The sequence below is a fragment of the Microtus pennsylvanicus genome, chromosome 2, assembly GCF_037038515.1.
Source record: "Microtus pennsylvanicus isolate mMicPen1 chromosome 2, mMicPen1.hap1, whole genome shotgun sequence".
NCBI classification, from domain to species: domain Eukaryota; kingdom Metazoa; phylum Chordata; class Mammalia; order Rodentia; family Cricetidae; genus Microtus; species Microtus pennsylvanicus.
Genome location: NC_134580.1, coordinates 117,084,274 through 117,104,171, shown reverse-complemented (window position 1 = coordinate 117,104,171; position 19,898 = coordinate 117,084,274). Strand labels below are relative to the sequence as shown.

At 40.5% G+C, this 19,898-nt stretch overlaps 1 protein-coding gene across 1 annotated transcript in view; it reads right to left on the bottom strand.

Annotated features, from left to right (window-relative positions):
• Positions 1-19,898, bottom strand: part of Sptlc3 (serine palmitoyltransferase long chain base subunit 3) — a 120,539-nt gene that overhangs the window by 41,739 nt on the left and 58,902 nt on the right. Inside the window, exons 7-8 of the mRNA XM_075963839.1 lie at positions 11,787-11,892; positions 2,589-2,808 (exon numbers count right to left, since the gene is read on the bottom strand). Coding sequence (XP_075819954.1) covers positions 2,589-2,808; positions 11,787-11,892 — 326 coding nt within the window. The remainder of the gene's footprint in view (positions 1-2,588; positions 2,809-11,786; positions 11,893-19,898) is intronic.

Sequence of the window (19,898 nt, the reverse complement as noted above, 5' to 3'; positions counted from 1 at the left end):
ACACAGATTATAAGAAATGGGTTAATCAAGATATGAGAATTAGCCAATAAGAGGCTGAAACTAATGGGCCAAGCAGTGTTTAAATGAATACAATTTGTGTGTTGTTATTTCAGGGCATAAGCTAGCCAGGCAACCGGGAGCTGGGCAGGAATGCAGCCCGCAGCTCCTCACTACAAGTCTTAATAGGAGAGGAGGTGCCTAGTCTCCTGCAACTTGGTATGCCATGGCTGATATACATGGGAGGCCTGCCTTTTTCTTATGAGAAAGGAGAAAAATTGAAGGGAAGCAGAAGAGAGGAAGTTAGGGGGGATGTCTGGGAGGAGAAACTGTTTTGGCTGGAGAATAAATAAATAATAAGAAAGAATATTGTTTGTAAATTGAGACTAACAAGGGATTTCAGAGCCCAGTATTTTTATATTTATCTAGAGTTTTGAACCCACTTGATTATTTTCGAGACTTGTGGCCAAATTCTCTTGCTCAGCCTCCATGTACTGAGTTCTGTTTGTGTCTTCAAGGTTTTGCCTCTTGGTGTTTTAGGGCTGTGTATTGCAGTTTGGCTAGCGAGGTCTGGCCAAACATACTCTAATTCATGATGCCACCTGGTGGTTAATTGAGATACTGCAGTATAACATGGGTTAAGGAAAAAAAATGCAGGCGTGAAGCACGTCTTGATTTATGATAGCTTTCACAATTGTTCAGTCTCTACCCTAAAGGGTTAGAAATCATGTGGACAAGAGTGTTCCATTTCGGAAACCCTGCACATGCCTTCAGAACAGAAAGCCTGTGCAGGATCCCAGGGAACTGTCCCTCCTGCCGCTAGTCCAGGGCCTTTGTTTAAAACAGGTATCAAATGAAGGCACTCCAAGGAGAAAAATGTGACATCCAACACATCTGACAGCGTTTCAAGGATCTGCTTGCTTCAGTTTATCCAGGTGCCTTTGGTTCAGGAAACAGAGTTACGCTTGATTAAAAGTTTTGTGCCTCAGAACTGCTGCTAAAGCAATCAAGGCCATACAAGGCAAGGTAACCCGGATCTGACAGCTCCTAACCCCGAGACCCTCTGATCCCGCTGATGTGACAGTTGGGAAGGAAATATTAACCTGTCACTAGGCTTTGCTGAAGTCTTTGAGGGGCTGACAGTCCCTCTGTTTCTAGCATTACCTAGCTCATCCCCGTAGGGCACTGGAGGGAGGATGATATATAATGTCTTGGGTATTGAAGACCGCAGCAATTAAAGGAGGGCAAAGACCACTGGAAACAGTATTTTAGGCATCTTTATGCCTCATGGTAAGTGGCCAGGATGAAATGTGTTGTTTTAAATCACTGGCTTTTAGTGATAGTAGCTGCCTGTTACATATCCCCCCAACTGGACTAACTGGTTGACCAGTAGGCTAAACTTTTGTTCCTGCTGGTCAGAGTGGATAAGTAACTGAATAAGTAACTCTAGAGACCCCTGTCTCACCCCTCACCCAGTTTTAAAAGATGGTATCTCTCTGTGCAGCCTTGACTGTCCTGGAACTCATTCTGTAGACCAGGCTGGCCTCGAACTCATCGAGATCTGCCTGCTTCTGCCTTCTGAGTGAGTGTTGGGATTAAAGGCATGTGCCACCACTGCCTGGCCTAGACAACATTTTAGCAGCACCTCCATGCACAATGCCCCTCTAGTAGGAGCTATACTACAGTCCCTTTGGGACAAATGTAAGCTTGTATGAAACAACTGCCTTGATTTGGAAAAGGTACATACAGGCAAAGGGACCAGGGCACAGTTTCTTTGTCCCTTAGATCTAGATCTGAATATTTGATTTTCCTTTTTACTTCTTTAACAGTATAATGTCATCTGATCCAAATTTTCAGACATTTTGAGAATATAGAAGATGGGTTATATAACATTATAGGAAAGTTATTTCTTAGAAAAATAATCTTAAAAGTCCATTTTTGTTCTGCCGTTGTTTAGGTGACAATTTGTAAAATCCATCAGGTCAGCTTCTCTAATACATGAACTTTTCCTATTGTTTTTATCACTTACTTTATTTTTAACACACACACACCCTCCTAATTCTTCAAGTTTTGAATTTAAAAAATTGTATGCACATGTTGCCTGCATGTGTGCCATATTTGAGCAGTGCCAGCTGAGGCTTCAGATCCTTGGGGCTGAAGATAGTGTTGAGCCACTGTGGGGTGCCAGGAATTTAAGCCAGAAGAGCAACCAGTAGTCTCAGCTACTGATCCATCTCTCTACCCCACTCCCTTGTAGTTCTTATGGGATCTCTTATCAGTTCTGTGTCTTGGTGTATGCTGTTGTCTCTTGTGAAATTAAACCTCCCACTATTTGTCTACAAGACTGGTTGATGATCAGTCATTCCACAAGATGTCTCAGACATCATCCATCTGAGTTCCCTCTCTCCTAGGTGTTCTACAAATTGTGCCCTTGCTGTTGTTATCTGGTTGTGATCACTTTTTTCACAGTTTTCTTTACTCCATGTTACAGGGGAGCAGAACTGAAATTTACTTGGAATTCAGAGAAGACCTGCTTCCTGCTTCCCTAGGGTGTTCACGATCTCCACAAACACTAAACTTTCCTTTCTTACCTTTTTCCCAGCTATATAGCCTCCCGAGGCCGCAAAGCTTTTGGTGAATGTCCCCATGTATACGTCCACATCTTCAGGGGCCAGTCCAAAGAAGTCTCTGACACCTTGGCCATTGGGGCCTGTAGCACCAATACTGTGAGCTTCATCGACGTAGAGGTAAGCCTTGTATTTCTTCTTTAGAGCCACTATCTGAGGCAGATTCACAATGGAACCTTCCATGCTAGCACAGAAGGAAAAATTCTTGGTAAGTAGTGAATAGCCTTCTGGAAAGTTCTTTTGCTTTCCTTCCAGTGCTTCCTAGAAAATCTGCCCTGACACCGTCAGGCTGCTGACAAGGATCTGTCACTCTTCTATTGGCATATCTTATTCAGCAATGACAACCTTTCAATCTTCTCTGCTCCATGCTACTTTAATAAAATACTTATAGTTGATGGATTGAGTTGTTATCCTTAGTTCTTAACTCAGAAATGAACTTACCATACTGTTGATCTGATTTATTTGTAAAGCTGCTTTTTGCAGTTAGATCAATGCTTTGGGGATAGGTATTCTGCTGGTCTTAATAAAAGCGCTCCACCCTGAGCCACTTTGATCTATCTGCTATTGCTTGTTTGACAATGCTGGCCAGAACTGCTAAAGATTAAACTGGGGAACTAAAAATACACAGAACTTTAGACATAGTAGTATCAATTATCACATAATAGAAAAATCTCTTGGTATTCCTGCTCAGAATTCATCACAGATCAGTCTCCTGGTGGCACCCTTTCTTCATGATTCTTCAGAGTGACAGGCCAGAAGTTGATTAAGCCTTAAAACTCCAGGTAGGTTTAAGGCTCAGGTTTCTGGGTTCCTCCCACAGAGGTTCCAGAGGTGGATAAGGGGGTGGGACAGATCAATGGTATATACAAGCTTCCATGATGTGGGAGTGATTTTTTATTAATAAAGAAATTGCCTAGGCCCATTGGAAATATAGGTTGTTAATGGATAATCATCGATAATAGTAAAGCTTGTTGTCATGTTAGTTAGATTTTCTAGATATATAGAGATATATTTCAGTTAGATAGACATTCTTCATATCTCTCAAAGACTACAGAATATGACATTTAAAATATTTTAATAACTTAGGGTTTTTTTTTATGACAATGAGACATGTCTGCTCCTAGCAGCCCCAGCTACTTCAAGAGAAAGATGGGCATTAAAGAGGCTCCTTATGGAGTTTGATAGCCATTTGGACAAAAAACTGCTCTTGCCTGGACTAATGCATAAACTGGACACAAAGAACCCGCAGAGAGAGGACTGCTAAACTTGCCTAAAGGTGAGATGATCTTTCAGGGTTCCTGACTCATGAAAGAGTCTGTGAGACATTCTGCAGGACACAGCAAAAAGTGACTAACTGTCTTTGAAATTTCCTACTTCATGGAAATGTCTGCTGGATACTATGGGCCTGAAGGCCAAAAATGGATGCCCCAACGGTACAGAGAAACTTTGGGTGACTGTCCAGGCAGTGAGATGTCTCTGTCATTTCTAAAATTTTAAAAGTTACTTACTTCTTGTTTACTTAGGTAATATTATATCCTTCTGGAGTCTTTGATGGAGTTAAAAAATGGATACATAGTTGTAGTTTTCCTTAGTTATAATAAAAGATAAAGTAGATATAAATATTGTAACTATAATTCTTACTTGATAACTGTTTTGTTATATATAATTTTACTATGTTAAAGTTAAAGCCTTTCTTTTTTGTTTAAACAAAAAAGGGGAAATGATGTGGGAGTGATTTCTTATTAATAAAGAAACTGCCTAGGCCCATTTGATAGGCCAACCCTTAGGTGGGTGGAGTAAACAGAACAGGATGCTGGGATAAAGAAGCTGAGTCAGAGAGTCACCATGATTCTCCCACTCCAAACAGACACAGGTTAAGATCTTCCCTGGTAAGCCACCTTGTGGGCTACACAGATTATTAGAAATGGGTTAGATCAATATGTATGAGCTAGCCAATAAGAGGCTGGAACTAATGGGCCAAGCAGTGTTTAACAGAATATAGTTTCCGTGTAATTATTTCGGGTAAAGCTAGCTGGGTGGCGGGAAGCAGCCCTGCCGCTCTTATTTCTACACTTCCAGGATAAACTCACACCAGTGGCTAAGGACATCACTTTGGGATTTACTGCTACTAACCAACCCTTTTGCTTTAGACCTATTTTATTATTTATTTTAGTTTTTCAAGTTTTAGGTTTCTTTTTTTTTAAATTGACAAAACTTCTTATAATAATAGCTTTTTGTTTGTAGAACAACTGAATTAAAGGTATTGAGGATTCTTGTATCCCCAGTTTTACCAAGTTTCTCCTGACATTAAGTTCACCCACTACTGTGAGCCATTTATTACAATTTCATGAGCCAATTTTGGTACATTAACTAAAATCCCTAGTTTAGTGTTTACTCTTTGTGCTATATATTCTATATGTTTTCCAAAAGAATAAGGATAGGTTCCCAGATTGGTATGTCATACTTACCCAGGGTTATGTTCATCCCTGTCATCCCCATTTTAGTGTGTGTAGTGATCAAGATAGTGTCTAAGTGTTTTATTGTCCATGGTAGTGCAAACTGTAAAATGTTTCAAGTCCTTAGAGAAAGATAATATAAGGCCAAATAATAAGTAAAATTAAATTTAATATTTACATAGCACCTCTGGATCTCAATGGGTTTTAAAGAACATTGGCTCTACTTAGTTCTCAAACCACTGGAAGCTTTTGCACTGCATAGCTTGGGCTGTACAAACACTCTGGCTCTAAAAAAAAAAAAAAACCAGACTCGCATGTTCACAACACAATGCAGCTTGTCAAACAACTCAAGCAACAATTTAGCTAAAGACTAATCGTTTGAAGAGTGGTGAACTTCGCCATTCTCCCCTGTTAGGTCTTAGACTGTATATAATACATTAAAAATAAGTTTAAGCGTTAGGTTGATTCAGTCAAAACATTTCATTAAGTGTCACAGCTACCCAGACCGAAAGAGTCGACTTTAACCATCAATGATACAGCACATGGGTATTTCATGAGGTCATTTGGATGGCCAAGTTCTGATTTTAATGGAAGACCAAATGGTCTTCTCTTATGCATGTTTGTGAGTTACTTCCAGCGCTACGTTCAATTTCTCGCTTTTTAGAGTGCTCACCCCTGAGGGGGCAATATTACTATCTGTCTACCTTTGGCTTAGATTGGGGTCACAGCACTTTCTAAACTGGGACTTGGGCAGCCTATCTGATGTTTTCCATTATCCCCCGCTTCATTGTTATGTAGTAGAGGCAGGATGATGAAGCTTTCCTCCCAGAATCTTTATAATGGCTAGTATTCATGCTTGTCAACTGCCAGACCATCCCAGGCACTCAGTGAGCTTGCAAGCAGAAAGTTTCACTGAGGCCTGATGTGATAAAAAAGGAACCTTTAACAAAGTTCTGTGTTTAATCTTCTAGAATAAAGGCATGTGAGTGTCATTGCAGGGTCACGCATGAGAAATGATTCTAAACCCTCAGAATTTTTAGATTTTTGCTTGTCTTTAAAATAATGTAAGTAGGTAACACAAAATATGCTAGACACAAACAGCCATTCTTTTTTTTTTTTCTGGAACTGAATCTGGCAGGAGGCAAAGTTAACACTGACAGCCTTTGTAGACACTCCCCACATCTAATCAGCCATTTTTCCAGGGGCTGCTCTAGCTAGGTAAGGACCTAACCACCTGGCTTGTATTTCTTCCTCCAAGATTAATGACTCTACAATACTGCTTATTTGGGGGGTTAATGCCAGGCATACATAGAGTCCTAAGTAGAACTCAGCTTTTATATAGTTATATTCATCCACAATGGTTTCATTTCCCCCCCAGTATTATTGAATTTGCATAGAACCTTTTGTTATAGTGGGATAACAAGTCTGGGTGAAAGTATAAAATCACTATTTGTGTTATTATCACTATTTTCTGTCAAAACAATCAAGACCAAAAGCAATAAAGAAAAACACATATAGTATGTTGTTATTTTTTCCTGGGTGAAAGGTTTTGTTTCTCTTTGGCTTTAGTAGAAGAAAAAGAAATAAAATACAGCTATAAATAAAGATAATGTCATCAGTTTATCTGAGACTCTGTCTAGGGACTTGAATTATTCTTTAGGCCACAAGTCAGTAAGTTACTTATTTTTTTATTGTATAATGCAGTAGTTGAGTGGCAATTCCTTTTAAAATTGTCTCATCATCCTCTTCTCCACATGAAAACCAAAAATTAAGCCATAGCTCAGGAAACTTGTACGGTGGACAACTCTTCTTGGCAGCCCAAGGTTTAATCCAAGAGAAAAGAGGAAAGGGTGGGGTAGAGACAAAGAGGTTCAAGGAAAAGGGAGAAAAGAGGGGGATGTAGAGAGAAGGAAAGGGATGGCGAGAAAAGACAGAGACTGAGATAGACAAAAAGGAGAACAAGGGAGGAGAGGGATGAAGACAAAACCCATCTATTCTTTGTCTTTACATGTTGAAACTATAGAGAATTGGGGAAAGTTTATCATTGAGATTATTCTTAACTTTTCTCAGTTTGAGGGAAAAGAACTCTTAATCTATTCTTAGACTCAAGACATTCTGCAAATTCGTCATATGCTGATGTGTACGATTTGGGAAAGGTTGGCGCATACTATGAAACTCTTTAGATTCTGAAAGTTTGGGCTCCCACCATGCTGGTTTGTGTCCCAAGTTACCTGGGACATCTTTACTAGCATCATGTTTTTTTTTAATAACTTTGAGATTTCTTAGTCATTATGAATTAATAAGGAGTCTGTTCTCCTCAGATACTACAAAAATAATGCTGTAGTCAAAACAGATGTTCGGTTTGAAATGATTTTTAGGACTGAAACAACAAAGTCAGAGAAGTAATGACTTTTAGCTGGGTATGAGACAGTCACCTTGACCAGACAAGATGAAGAACAGGTCTCAGAGAAAAACCAACAAGGCTAGTCTTGGCAGACTCTGGCTAGTCAGCTCAAGCAACATAAGGTTCCTGTTTTCTTTTTTTTAGCAACCTCAACTCTATAGGTTGTTAGGATTTTTAAACATATTCTTGTATTTAATGTATCTAATGGTGGATCGGAATGTCTTCTAAGACCATCGTAGACTGTCCCGCGGGTGGTAGACCCAAGACTCATGCGTCCAGATGCTATAGATAGACTTTTGTTGTGAGCTTTTGGTTCAGCTTTGCTGTAAGCAAGGAGGGTACACTTTCTTTTTGCTTTTTCACTGGCTGAAGTAAACCTTGAGTATTTGCTTGTGCTGTCTCTGTCCTTGTGTGAAATCTTCTCCTTTGAGAAGACCCCAGACTACTGACACAATTAGGAGGAGGGATGTTCTCCAAACCACAGCAATATATGGTTAACACAATATTAGGAAATCATATTAGAACCTTAAAAGAATGCGATTTGACTTTTTGATACCAAGTCATGGATTCATCGACACTTAGATTTGCATTTCCAATTCCCTTAATTTACATATGGAGAAGATGAAGCCTAGATAGGATTACTTTAAGTCAGAGTGACTTTGTACTTTCAGAGTTTACAAGTTGGATGCCAACAGACAGGTGGCCTCTTCTATCTGCAGTGAGCCTTTGTTTCACCAGGGCCACCTGGTTATTAATGCCAGCTCTGCTTCATTTTACTAATCTGCCTAGGGCAATTTATCTAGGCCTGAGAGCCTCTGTTTCTTCATCTTTATAGTACTCTCAGCAGCCTTGTGCAATGTCATACACTTAGAATATTGAGCAAGGACCAGACACAAGGACAATATGAGCCCTCGCTTTGCTGTCATCCTTTTCTGTATGGAGAGAAAATCAGTATTGCTATGTCGGCAGTTTATTGCTTTCCAACCTGAAACCTCTTCAATGGAAAACGTGAAATTATGAAGACAGTTACTCTTTGTGTGGGCTTTCTATGGGCTTTGCGTCTGACAGATCCTGCCTCATATGATCTTTCTTAACACTTACATATATGTTCTAAGGAGGGGACACAGCTATGGGGACCAATGCCAGGATTTGAATCCAGGTCCCAAATCTGGCTCCAAATCCCGACTCCTCTCCAATTTTTACAAAGATAAGAACTTTCATGCCTATGGCAATAATAATTATTATTGTTGCTAATTTTGGGAAGGGTTCTGGATTCTCAGTCTAGTCACCTAGACACTTCTTGTTTGAAGCCTACTTGAAACTTTGTGACTTGAAAACTTAACCTTTTTCTTTAAGAATCATGAAAAAAATTGCTGTGGATGAACAACTCATGGTGTGGTACTTTACCTGTGGGGCAGAGAAGTAAGAGACAAAACAGCAAGAGCAAAGACGACCCTAGGAGTTAACATGCAAAAGAGGCTTTGGGGAGTGTCCAATCAGGTATGTGTGTACTGAGCTCACATTCCCAACCCGGACACTTTGGAAAGCGCGATGGAAAGCCATTTCATTTTCTGGTTACAGTTCTACACTGGCATGCCCAAGCGAAAGCTTTCCAACTGGAATTTTGCTTCAGAATTTATCTTACCCTAGTCTTGGTTTACAAAGGAGGCTGCTGGTGGGGTGGAGGCTGTTGGGATGACATAATCATCATGCAGAGAAGATGAGAGGAAGTTTATGACATGGAAACTTTGCCTGGTGTACATGCTAGGTTGTTCAATCTGCAGCAAGCCGATGCAAAGGTAGACACGTGCAAGTTTCCTGTTGCCGTGTCCACAATCCAATCTTCCCACCAAGAGTTAAAGTATCATTCTCCTTTCTGAGAATGCAGGCTATCTCTGGGGTGTGTTTGGCCAGCAGGGCACAGCATGAGTTCTGGGCCACTCTCTTAAAAACAATGGCAATTTCTGGGTTTTCTGTCTTGGAAGCCAGGGGTCCTGTTGTGAGGGAGCTCTGAATAGATGATCTGATGTCTTGTCAATACTACATCATATAGATCCTGGTGCTGGTGACCATAAAAATAAAACCAGATTCATGTGAATGAGAAAAAGGCACCCCAGTCACCATCCAAAAGCCAGTGCTAAATATGTGAGTGAGGAAATTTTGGATATTCCATGCTTGCTTGAATTCTTAACTGACTGCGGTCTTGGGAATGAGTTCAGTGAACACTGTGTGACAGCAGACCTGACGCACAGGATTAAGGAAAATAAGAAATGATCACTGTAAATCTTTTCATATATAGCATACGTTAACTAAGAGTCACCGTTGCTCAATTGTGGTTTTGTGCCTCATTGGCTTAGGGACAGAAACGTGCACCTGCAAACCTTCTCTTCCCCACTCCCCACAGGACAGGATAAAGCCTAGCTTAGCCCCTAGTAAGTCCAGCTACTGTAGTGGTTTCTGATGAAAATATTTGTTAGTAAAACATGGATGGAGACTAATTTCAGCCACAATCCAAGCGCTTAAAAATGTGACTTTAGTGGAAATAAGTTCTGTTTGTTTGAAATTGGGTTCTTTTGACTCTGGTGAAAGGAGATGCCCAGTGTGCCTTCCCTTAGCCAATTCATCCTCCTATGAGTCCAAACCTGATTGACAGGTGTTTAGATAAGGGCTGCTTGAATTCCTCTCAGGCTGGTAGCTGTATAAACTACACAGGGAGAAAGCTTGCCACTTAGGTTTATGACAGCACAGACTCGGGGTGAGATTACTTCCTCAAAGTTCAAGTTCAGGGCCAGTGAGTAGTTAACTTTCCAAGAAGAGGGCTTTCTCAGCCTTGGCAGTATTGCTATTGGGAACGACAGAATTCTTCTGGATGCCTCGTGCTTTGCAGGACGCCCAGGAGCAATCCCTGCCTCTCCCCACTAGATGTCAATAGTATTCCACTTCATGTGTGGCCACTAACATTGGCCAAATGCTCTCTGGTTGGAGACGGGGTAAAAATTACCCCAGCTTTCTAGATCACTGTTTTAGAGATCTTGTAAACACTGCCCACTCCTGGGGTCGACCTTAGACAATAATGTGGGAAGTGTGGAAAGCGATGTACTATGAGCTGCCATCTTTGCTGATACAGAATTCCAATCACTTAAAATAAATAAATAAAAAAGACTCTGGTTTTTATTTTATCTTTGACTTGGAGAATTCACCCCCTCTTTCCAAAGAAAAGGATAGGGCACATTTCTCCTGTTACTCGGTATTGACGCAGATGGCGTTTGCTTATGATTGATAAAGATAATACCTTCGTCATCTCATTTGTTTTCAGTTGAAGAGGTTTCAAGTTAGGAAACATTACACTGTCTATGTAGCAATGTTTGCTTTTCATGCAGAAGAGGAAGGGCTGCAGAAGGAGGACTCACAATGCTACTGTCGCCCTCATGTCTCCTTTGCAGTCACACTCTGGCTTGGGGTTCCCCAGCCCTCACTTCCTTCCTTTGTATTTCATGTCTCTCTCCGAGGCTCATAGGGGATAGAGCCCCAGGTTTCACTTCTGTAAGGATTGCTTGGGAATTGATTTAAGAAGGGGCACTCTGAGAAAATGTTTCCTTGGCTTACAGAATAGGGTGTAAACAGACGGAATGCTTGTGTGCAATTTCCATTTGAGCCACGGTAATCGATTTAGAAAGAGAATGAAGCAAATTCAATCACAGCCAGCAATATAAAGGCGCTGCTCAGAATGACTTAGTGGGTATTTTCCTGCTCAGCTTAAGGAAGCCTGGGAAAGAATCTTGAGAATATTACCAAATGCTAGGATCAGCATCCCACTGGTCCCACTCTGGAGGAAGGACTGCCCTCAAGGTTAGGCCCCTATATTCTGAGGCCAGTCGTTAACCTACTTAATTACTGACTGAAGTAAGTGCTTGGATCCGCTGTCCACATAAAGGGGCCGGGGTCACCCACTGAACCATCTGTGACAGACATGTCTTCCAACATCCTGATGTTGAATAGCTCAGACACAAAAGGTCTTTGAAATGCTAGGGCACTGGAAGGAAGCAATACAGATCAACACTGAGGACATTTCTAAGGAAGGCTTCACCAGCATGTCAGTCCCTAAGCCTTCCAGAAGATGCACAGAGCTGTAGAAAAGACAGGAAGCCCCAGATCTGGCCACTAATGTCGGTAGCTTTATCTTGTATTACTCTCTGGCATCTATAAGCACCTCCTTTATTTTTAGCAGGAAAGGTCTTATTCTCTTCATTGAGCAGCTTGCTGTGAGCCCCGAGTGTCCAAGGCCTCCAATCACTTGCATACCTGTAAATGCCCTCTACGAGGATGAGGATCTTCTTCCATGCTCGGCCTGTGCGAGGCTGGCCATTGATGATGGATTCTCTCAGGAGCTTCTCTAGGCTCTGTACGTCTTTAAATAACGGGAAAAGAAAGATTGAGTTATGGGAGGGCTCCTGTTTGCCTTTCTCTTTTTGTTTCATGAGAGGATGCCAGAGTTATCTTTGCTTTTAACTTGTAATTTTATACTCAGACCTGGACTTTGAGAAAGCAAGGTTGGACCCAGAGAACTCCTGGGAGATTTGGGGGGTTATTTTCTACTAAAGCTTAACTCTGGTAGGATGGAACAGTTGTGTCTGCACAGGCAGGCTGAGTCAGCTTAAGGCTGTCTTATGCATCTCTTTGCCTGCCTGAGAGAACTTGGAAGTCAATACAATAGACACGTATCTAGTGAAGCTGGGGTTTCATTGTTAGGCAAAAACTGAACTCTGATGGATGAATTTACGAGCCCCTCATCAGTTGTTTAGGCCCAAGTCTGTTAGGGTTTGCACAGACTACCTGTGTGGTGCAAAATATCTCATTATCCTCGGGATGAGGGGGGGGGCTTGGACTTTGAACCGTCAGATGTTTTAGCAGTGTTCAGGTTGTAAAACAATATGGGGTCCTGCGTGAAATATTTGTGAGCTCGGGACGCACTGCTAGTTGCTGGCAATTACCAAGCCCCCTTTTTCTTGTGTCTAATACCCTTTGAATGTTGTTTTTGTCATAGGTTGTTCATTTCTCCCAGTACCACTGTGGAGACCTGCTACAGGTTCTTCATGTGCTGAGTCAGGCCACTGCGGCACAGAGGATTTGGTAATCTAAGGTGGCAGTTCTCAACCTTCCTAATGCTGAGACTCTTTAGCTGGCCTATGGTTGTAAATGGCAGAGTTGGGTTTTGAGTCTGTACTCAGGTCCATAGTTGTAACCACAAACTTTTACTGCCTTAGTGAGAGTCCTTGCACCACCTTTTCAATCTCCAGAATGCTGCAGGGCAGGATGGAAGGGTGATGTCTGCTAGGACAGCCTTATTCCCTTGTAATGGAAAATCACAAAGAGTGAAAGTAGAAGATGGCTGGGCTTGGGCTAAGAGGCCGTTTGGAAGGACTTAGGAAGCAACTCAGCTGTTTGGTGTTGTATGTGCTATTTACATTTTAACTTTTCAAGTCAAAGTGAGTGAAAAATTACATAGTTAATGTGCATATTTTTGTAGATTTACTATATTTGTACTCTGTATTTCTGCTGAAGAAAATTCACAGATGCTTGACTCTCCCCAGGGAAAGATGAGAGACAGTGAGGAAGTTATCTGAGCTCAACCACGATGCTGAATGACAGATACGTGCTGATCAGTGTATGCTACTGAGGCTTACAAACTGTTCCTTTTTGTTATAATAATAAACCAATACAATCTCAGAAAGCCCTTCATGAATTAGTCTCTGAATACTTCCCTGAGACAGCTTCTCTGTGGTCCCCAACACACATCCTCCTGCTCTCCAATATGGTTCTGCCTCTAGTCTGTCCGGAAGGTATCCATCCACTCATCACCCTAGGCTCCCTTTAGACAGATGCATTTTGTCTGGAGCTAAGGTTTCCTAAGCAAACTGTATTTTCTCATTTTGGTTTCAAAGAGTCTCCTCTCTTCTGAATGTTTCCAGCCGACGCGATTGCTCACAACTAGATGGCAGCCAAGGAGACTGAAAGAAACTTTCCTGTTTCAGATTCTCAGGGCTCCTAAATCCTCACCTGCATCGCTAGCTTGTTTCTACTTTACTTTTAGGCTGAATGTCTAAACCATTGAAGGAACCCCTGGGAGTAGAGGAGACAGTCTCTCTGTTCTATAATCTACTTCAAGTTGTTAGCCTATGAATGGACAAAGAGATGGTGAACAAGAATTTGTGTTTAAACAAACATAAACATGACACTGCCTTTTCTAATTTTTTTATACATAAATGAGACATCATACTAGTGGCTTCCATGCCATCCTCATAAAGGTAAGTCAAATTGAAGTAAAATAGAAGATACTTTAATGCAGTGATATAAAATAATGCTTGTTTTAAAAGTCGTTTCTATAAAGGGGAATAATGGAACAAGACACATTACATGGGGGTAATAGGGCAGGATGGAAGAGGGGACACAGCTAACACTAATGACCTGAAAAACTCATGAGAACATGCTATGTAGAAGCTTCCAAAAATACAAACATATTTAGAAAGTGGAATTAATTGCAATGGGGCAACAGTGCCTTTGCTAGACACTACAGACTAACAAATACAAACCACAGTGTCATAAATGACCTCCAGTAGATTTGTTGGCAAGAGAGGTCCCATAGAACTCCAAATATTCCAGGCTACCATCATTGCTTTTCATTATCTTTTAGAACTGGATGGTGAGAAACTATTGCTGAAGGCACTGAGTATTTGAGTCAAAGAACTTGGAGAGAGCAAGTTGGTTCTAGCCTAGAAGCTTCACCCCTGTTTGCATAGTGCTAAAAGATACTATGTACATTGCTGGAGGATAAAAGTAATCATCAATTTAATCCAGCTGTGAACTCCAAAGGCTCTAGGAACTGTCAGCTGGATATGCCCACTATGCGATAGTGGCAGGAATGTCATGGGAGCGATCAACTACTTTATAATTGCATTTAAGACCTATTCTCAAGATGGAACCTATTTCTGGCAATACTTTTGAAGCCAAAAACCTATGGCTAGATTGTCCCTTAACTCTTATTCTTCTGATAAATGTACATAGTATTAAATTAACTCCTACTGGCTTATTGTGTTTTTATAGATTAGTGCTTCATCAGAGAAGCTTCTTCTTTGTAGTAGATGATACTCAGCACAGAGGTTCATGACTGGCCAAAGTCCTGCAAATGAGAGACTTTGGAATGCTCAGCTCTAAATTGGACATCTATAGCATATCCCTTCCATCCAAAGCTCAGGGATCATTGTCAAAGAGGGGGCAGAAAAATTGTAAGAGCCAGGGGTAGTGGATGACTGCAAGGAAATAGGGTTAGTTAGACATAAAAGGGCAATTGCACATATGATTTCTAAGCAGTTGTGACAGCATGCACAAGATTTGGGGAAAGTCAAATTAGACAAAAATCTCAGAATTGATAAGAGATGTGGACACAGAAGAGTCCCATCCTTAGCTAAGGAGTTGTTGAAAATTGATAGCTGCCAGGAAAGGAAGGGTTAGTTCTCCTTAATGTTGTGTCTTCTGGTAGGCTGACTGTGCTCCAACAAATGTCCACATATCTAAAGGTAGATTGGCAGCACAAATTTAATGGGTTTTCCAAAAATTGAGAATACAAAGTTGTGTGGAAATGGGATAGAAGGTAGGTATGGGAGGCATAGGGGAGGGGATAATAAAAATTATCGTCAAAGAGTTAGTGGAAATGTTAAAAATAAATGAGTGTTCTAAGATTAAAATATAAAGCTTTAAGCCACAAATGATTGAATGGTGCCTTCTATGGAGAGAGCATTCTAGTAGAGTTTGTGAAACCCCAAGTTGCCACATTTCTTCAAAATGCTTCAGAATCCTCAGAAAGGGTTGTTACAAGGGACTCAGGAGGCCTCACTCCTCCCTGAGTATTTGTAGGAGGTTAATGGCTACAGGGGGAGGGAGGACATTTTTTTCTTTTTAGCGGTGTAGCCACTGGGTATTCGTTTATGCTCCTGTAAATAACCCTCCACTCATGCTTCTGCAGGCAATTCAAATGAAATTTATTGATTCCCAATGATGTGAAATTAGAAAGGGGCCTCATTAGGCTGAAGTATGATGAAATGCATTATATATATATATATATATATATATATATATATATATATATATATATATATATCTTAAAAGTCACAATAAAATACACTACTGTGTATAATTAGCATATGCTAATTAAAACATTAAAAAGTGCTCTAGAATCAGTGAAGAATGAATAATCTGGCCCCTGGTTGGAGCTGGCTCCTCAACTTAAGCTTTTTTTTTTTATGGTATGTAGTGAGCCAACCTAGGAATAGGCTGTTTTACTTCCTATAGTAGAAAAACGCAGATTCTCTTTGGTGGTGGTTTGAAAAAAAATGGCCACCAACAGAGTGGAGTGGTAGTATTAGGAGGTGTGGCCTTATTGGAGTAGGTGTGGTTTGTTGGAGGAAGTGTGTCACAATGGAAGCAGGCTTTGAGGTCTCATATATGTTCAAGCCAAGCATGGTACACTTCCTGTTGCCTGTAAGATATAAGACTCTCAGCTACTTTTCTAGCACCATGTCTGCCTGCACACTGCCATGTCCCACCATAGTGATAATGGACTGAATCTCTTAACTGTAGGTGAGCCACCCCCAAAAAATGTTTTCCTCTATAAGGGTTGCCATGGTCGTGGTGTCTCTTTACACCAATAGAAGCCCTAAGACAATACATAACAAGTAGGAATGCCAAGGCTACACTGCATATTCTGCAGGGAGATTCCAGCTGCTATTGGGATAGGGCTGCAATAGCTATGGTATCCAATGGCTATGGTATCCACTAGCTATGGTATCCAATGGCTATGGTACCCAATAGCTATGGTATCTAGTGGCTATGGTATCCAGTGGCTATGGTATCTAGTGGCTATGGTATACAGTGGCTATGGTATCCAATAGCTATGGTATCCAGTGGCTATGGTATCCAGTGGCTATGGTATCCAGTGGCTATGGTATCCAATGGCTTTTTCAAAAAATACCACATCTGTTTGAGTTCAACACATTCTGTGGGAATAGAGTCATATTGAATGCTGTACATTTGTAAATGTCCTTGCTATATCCCTTCAGCTCAACTCTTTTTACAAACATAGACTATTCTTTGCTCCCCTCCAAAATAGCCCCCTTTTTTGTTTGCAGAACCGTATTTGATCTGGAAAAGCAGTAGCTTTAAATTAATCACAAAAGCGAATTGGTATTTATATATGGTTCCCTGGGTCTGTCATCCCTCAGGTAATGCCGATAGCCATCATTTTCCATTAGGAGTGAAGTCTTGGACACTGTCGTAAGCTGCCTGTTGCTACCTCCTTCCTGGATGCTCTCACCTTGTTTATCTGCTGTACTTCTCCAGTGTCCTTTCTAAATAAGAGAGGTTTCCTTAAATCTTTATCCCAGGGTCTGCTGCTGGGAGAAATGAACCAAGACAAAGCAACAGACTTGAGTGTAAAGTTTAGATCCTGCCTTTTGACATTTGAGTGACTTCAGGTATGTAATTCAATCACTCTGGGGTCAGTCTTCAGTAATATATGGGTAATAGATAACTATGTATTATGGTTATTGCAGTAATTATTTAAATGGTGTAATACGTCTAGAACGAGTGATTCTGAATTTTAGCTGAGACATATTTTTCACATTTTATTATCCAGGAACTACTAGCCCGAGGTTATAAAATGTATAACCCCAGCTTTGAATGGAATACTGCTGAAAATTAGCTTCTTAGTCCTTTTCTGTCCCTAGGAAGAAGCCTTTGAAGGATCTGAGTTTCATCTTTTCAGAACTTTCTTTCTGCTTAGTGTTCTTAGTTCCTCATGTGACTGTTGAAGGTAGGGAGGAAAATCAAGGAGTAGATTTTAGTGAGTAGCTGGACCCTTTGATACAGGATATTGAAAATTTATTTTGCTATTTGTTACACTTCTCTGAATAGCCTTTCTATATGTTGCATCTATTTTTTTCTTTATACAGAACTCAAGAGCCAAGAATACTGTTTTGTTCACAGGTACCCTAATTTAAAGAACACACTGTTGCTACATCAGAAGAAAATCCCCTTTCTCTGCTACTTGAGGAATGTTGTGATGGTTCATCTTGACTAATGCTCATGGGGTTTATGTCCACCATGGACATGAATCTCTGGGTATTTCTTTGAAGGACATTTCCCAAGATATTTGACTTAAGAGGAATGGTGACCTATTCTGAATATGGATGATGACCTATCCTAAATATTTGCGACACTATTTCATGTGATGGGGTCCTTGACCGAATGAAAAGAAGAAAGCAAACTGAGTGCGAGTGATGTGAGATTCCCCTCTGTAGGCTGTGAATATGTTTCATTGCCATTGGTCAATAGAGAAGCTTTTGGCCAATGCCTTAGCAGAGTAAAATCAGGCAGAAAATCTGAACAGAGATGTAGAGAGAGAGAGAGAGAGAGAGAGAGTAGGTGGAGTTGAGGAGATGTCATGTAGCTGCTGAAGGAGACAGATGCCCTGGAACCTTACCGGTAAACCATGAGCCTCATGGTAAAATTCAAAATCATAGGAACAGGTTAATTTAAGAAGTGAGAGTTTGTTAATAAAAAGCCTGAGCTAATAGGCCAAGCAGATTTTTAATTAATATAGTTTCTGTGTGATTATTTTAGGTAGGTCTGTGTGGCTTGGAATAAACAAGCAGCTTCCATCTACAAAATGGCACATCAACAAGGAGCTAACCCACATGGCTAGCCACACACTTCAGGTCCAGGTGCTTGTATGCCCACCCAGGGTCAGGAGGAAAGTAGCTGAGAGCACAACAGCAGCTCAGCACCCCTGCCTGAAAAAGTAGCCAGATCAGGTTTGCAAGGTGTGCACAGACAGGAGAGCATGACAGATTCCCACTGCCATGCACAGCAATATCCCCAGGTCACACAGTGCATTGCATAGCAGATTTCGCTTTCACTCAGATAAAAAGGGTTTATGTTTTGCACACTCCTTCCCAGAGTTAAAGTGGTGAGCATGGCTCCTATCCTGTGGTACTAGAGTTGGTGGTAAAGGTACTTCTGCCATATTAAAAGGCCAAGAGAGGAGGAGCCATCATCAAGGGCTGCTGCAACCAAACTGCTTACCATTTTAAAAAAAATACTCCTGTTCAGAAAATGTTTACAAATATGTAACAAAGTCAGATTCAGACAGAATTCAACCTCTAAATGGGCCATAGTGTGTTTCAAAAAATGTACTAAGATTTGAGAGTGAGCAAAAGAAGAGTATAGTCAGTTACCAAAAAATAGCTTTAAGAAACAAAACAAAGACTTCAAAGAGAAAGTAAAATTAATAAAGAGTACAGATAGTCATAGATTAAAGGAGTAAAGAAAAACAAGTCACATAAATATGGAATATACACAGAAAGTCTAGATTGTGTGTATTATTGTGTTTTCTTCAATTTTTTTGACTACAGAAAGATATTTGAATCTGGGGGCTGCTAATGTAAACCAACATATATATTTTAAAGGTATCTTGATTTCAAAAATTGGGTCTAAGGATATGTTGCTTTAGAAAAGAGGTTCTGCTTTTCACAAATCATGGGAACCTGTGGATTCCTTCCAGACTAACATGGCTTGATGAACCAATACCCCCCAAAAGGTCTTCATGACCCCCCAAATACTTCACCCAACAAAAAGCAGGAAGCAGTTTGAAGAGAACTACTCCCAAATTTCCAAATATTGTTTATAAATGTTTATTTTCATATAAAGGGGATGTAATATAGAGATGAATACTTTGCATTGGTATGCATATTGGTCTATTGATAAAAATTTAAGGCGGATTTTGTTATATGTATTTCTGCTCTTCTTTAAGGTATTTAAAAATGTGATGATAGTTAAGAAATACAGACTAATAGATAGTCATTTATAATAGTCAAACTAAATGGTCATGTTAGTTAGATTTCTGACATATATTTCAGATAGGTATTCTTCAAAATTTTCAAAGATGTACATAATATGGCATTTAAAATGTTTTAAGAAATTAGACTTCCCTGGCAGTGAGGCATGTCTGCTTCTGGCAGCACCAATTACTTCAGAGAGGTTGATTGGCATCGAAGAAACTTGTTATGAAATTTGCCTTCAATGAGACAAGGCTAGACAATTGGGGAAGAAACTGCTCTTGCCTGGAATGCTGATGGTATGCTGTATAAATTAGACATGCAGGACTCACAGAAAAATGATTGCTGAAGTTGCCTAAAGAAGGTGAGATGATCCCTCAGGGTTCCTGCTTTATGAAAGTGTCTGCCAGACATTCTGCAGGACATAGAAGATAGTAACTGACAAACTACCAATATAGGTGGAACTGTCTTTGAAATTTCCTGCTTCTTGGAAAAGTCTACCAGATACTATGGGCCTGTAGGTTTA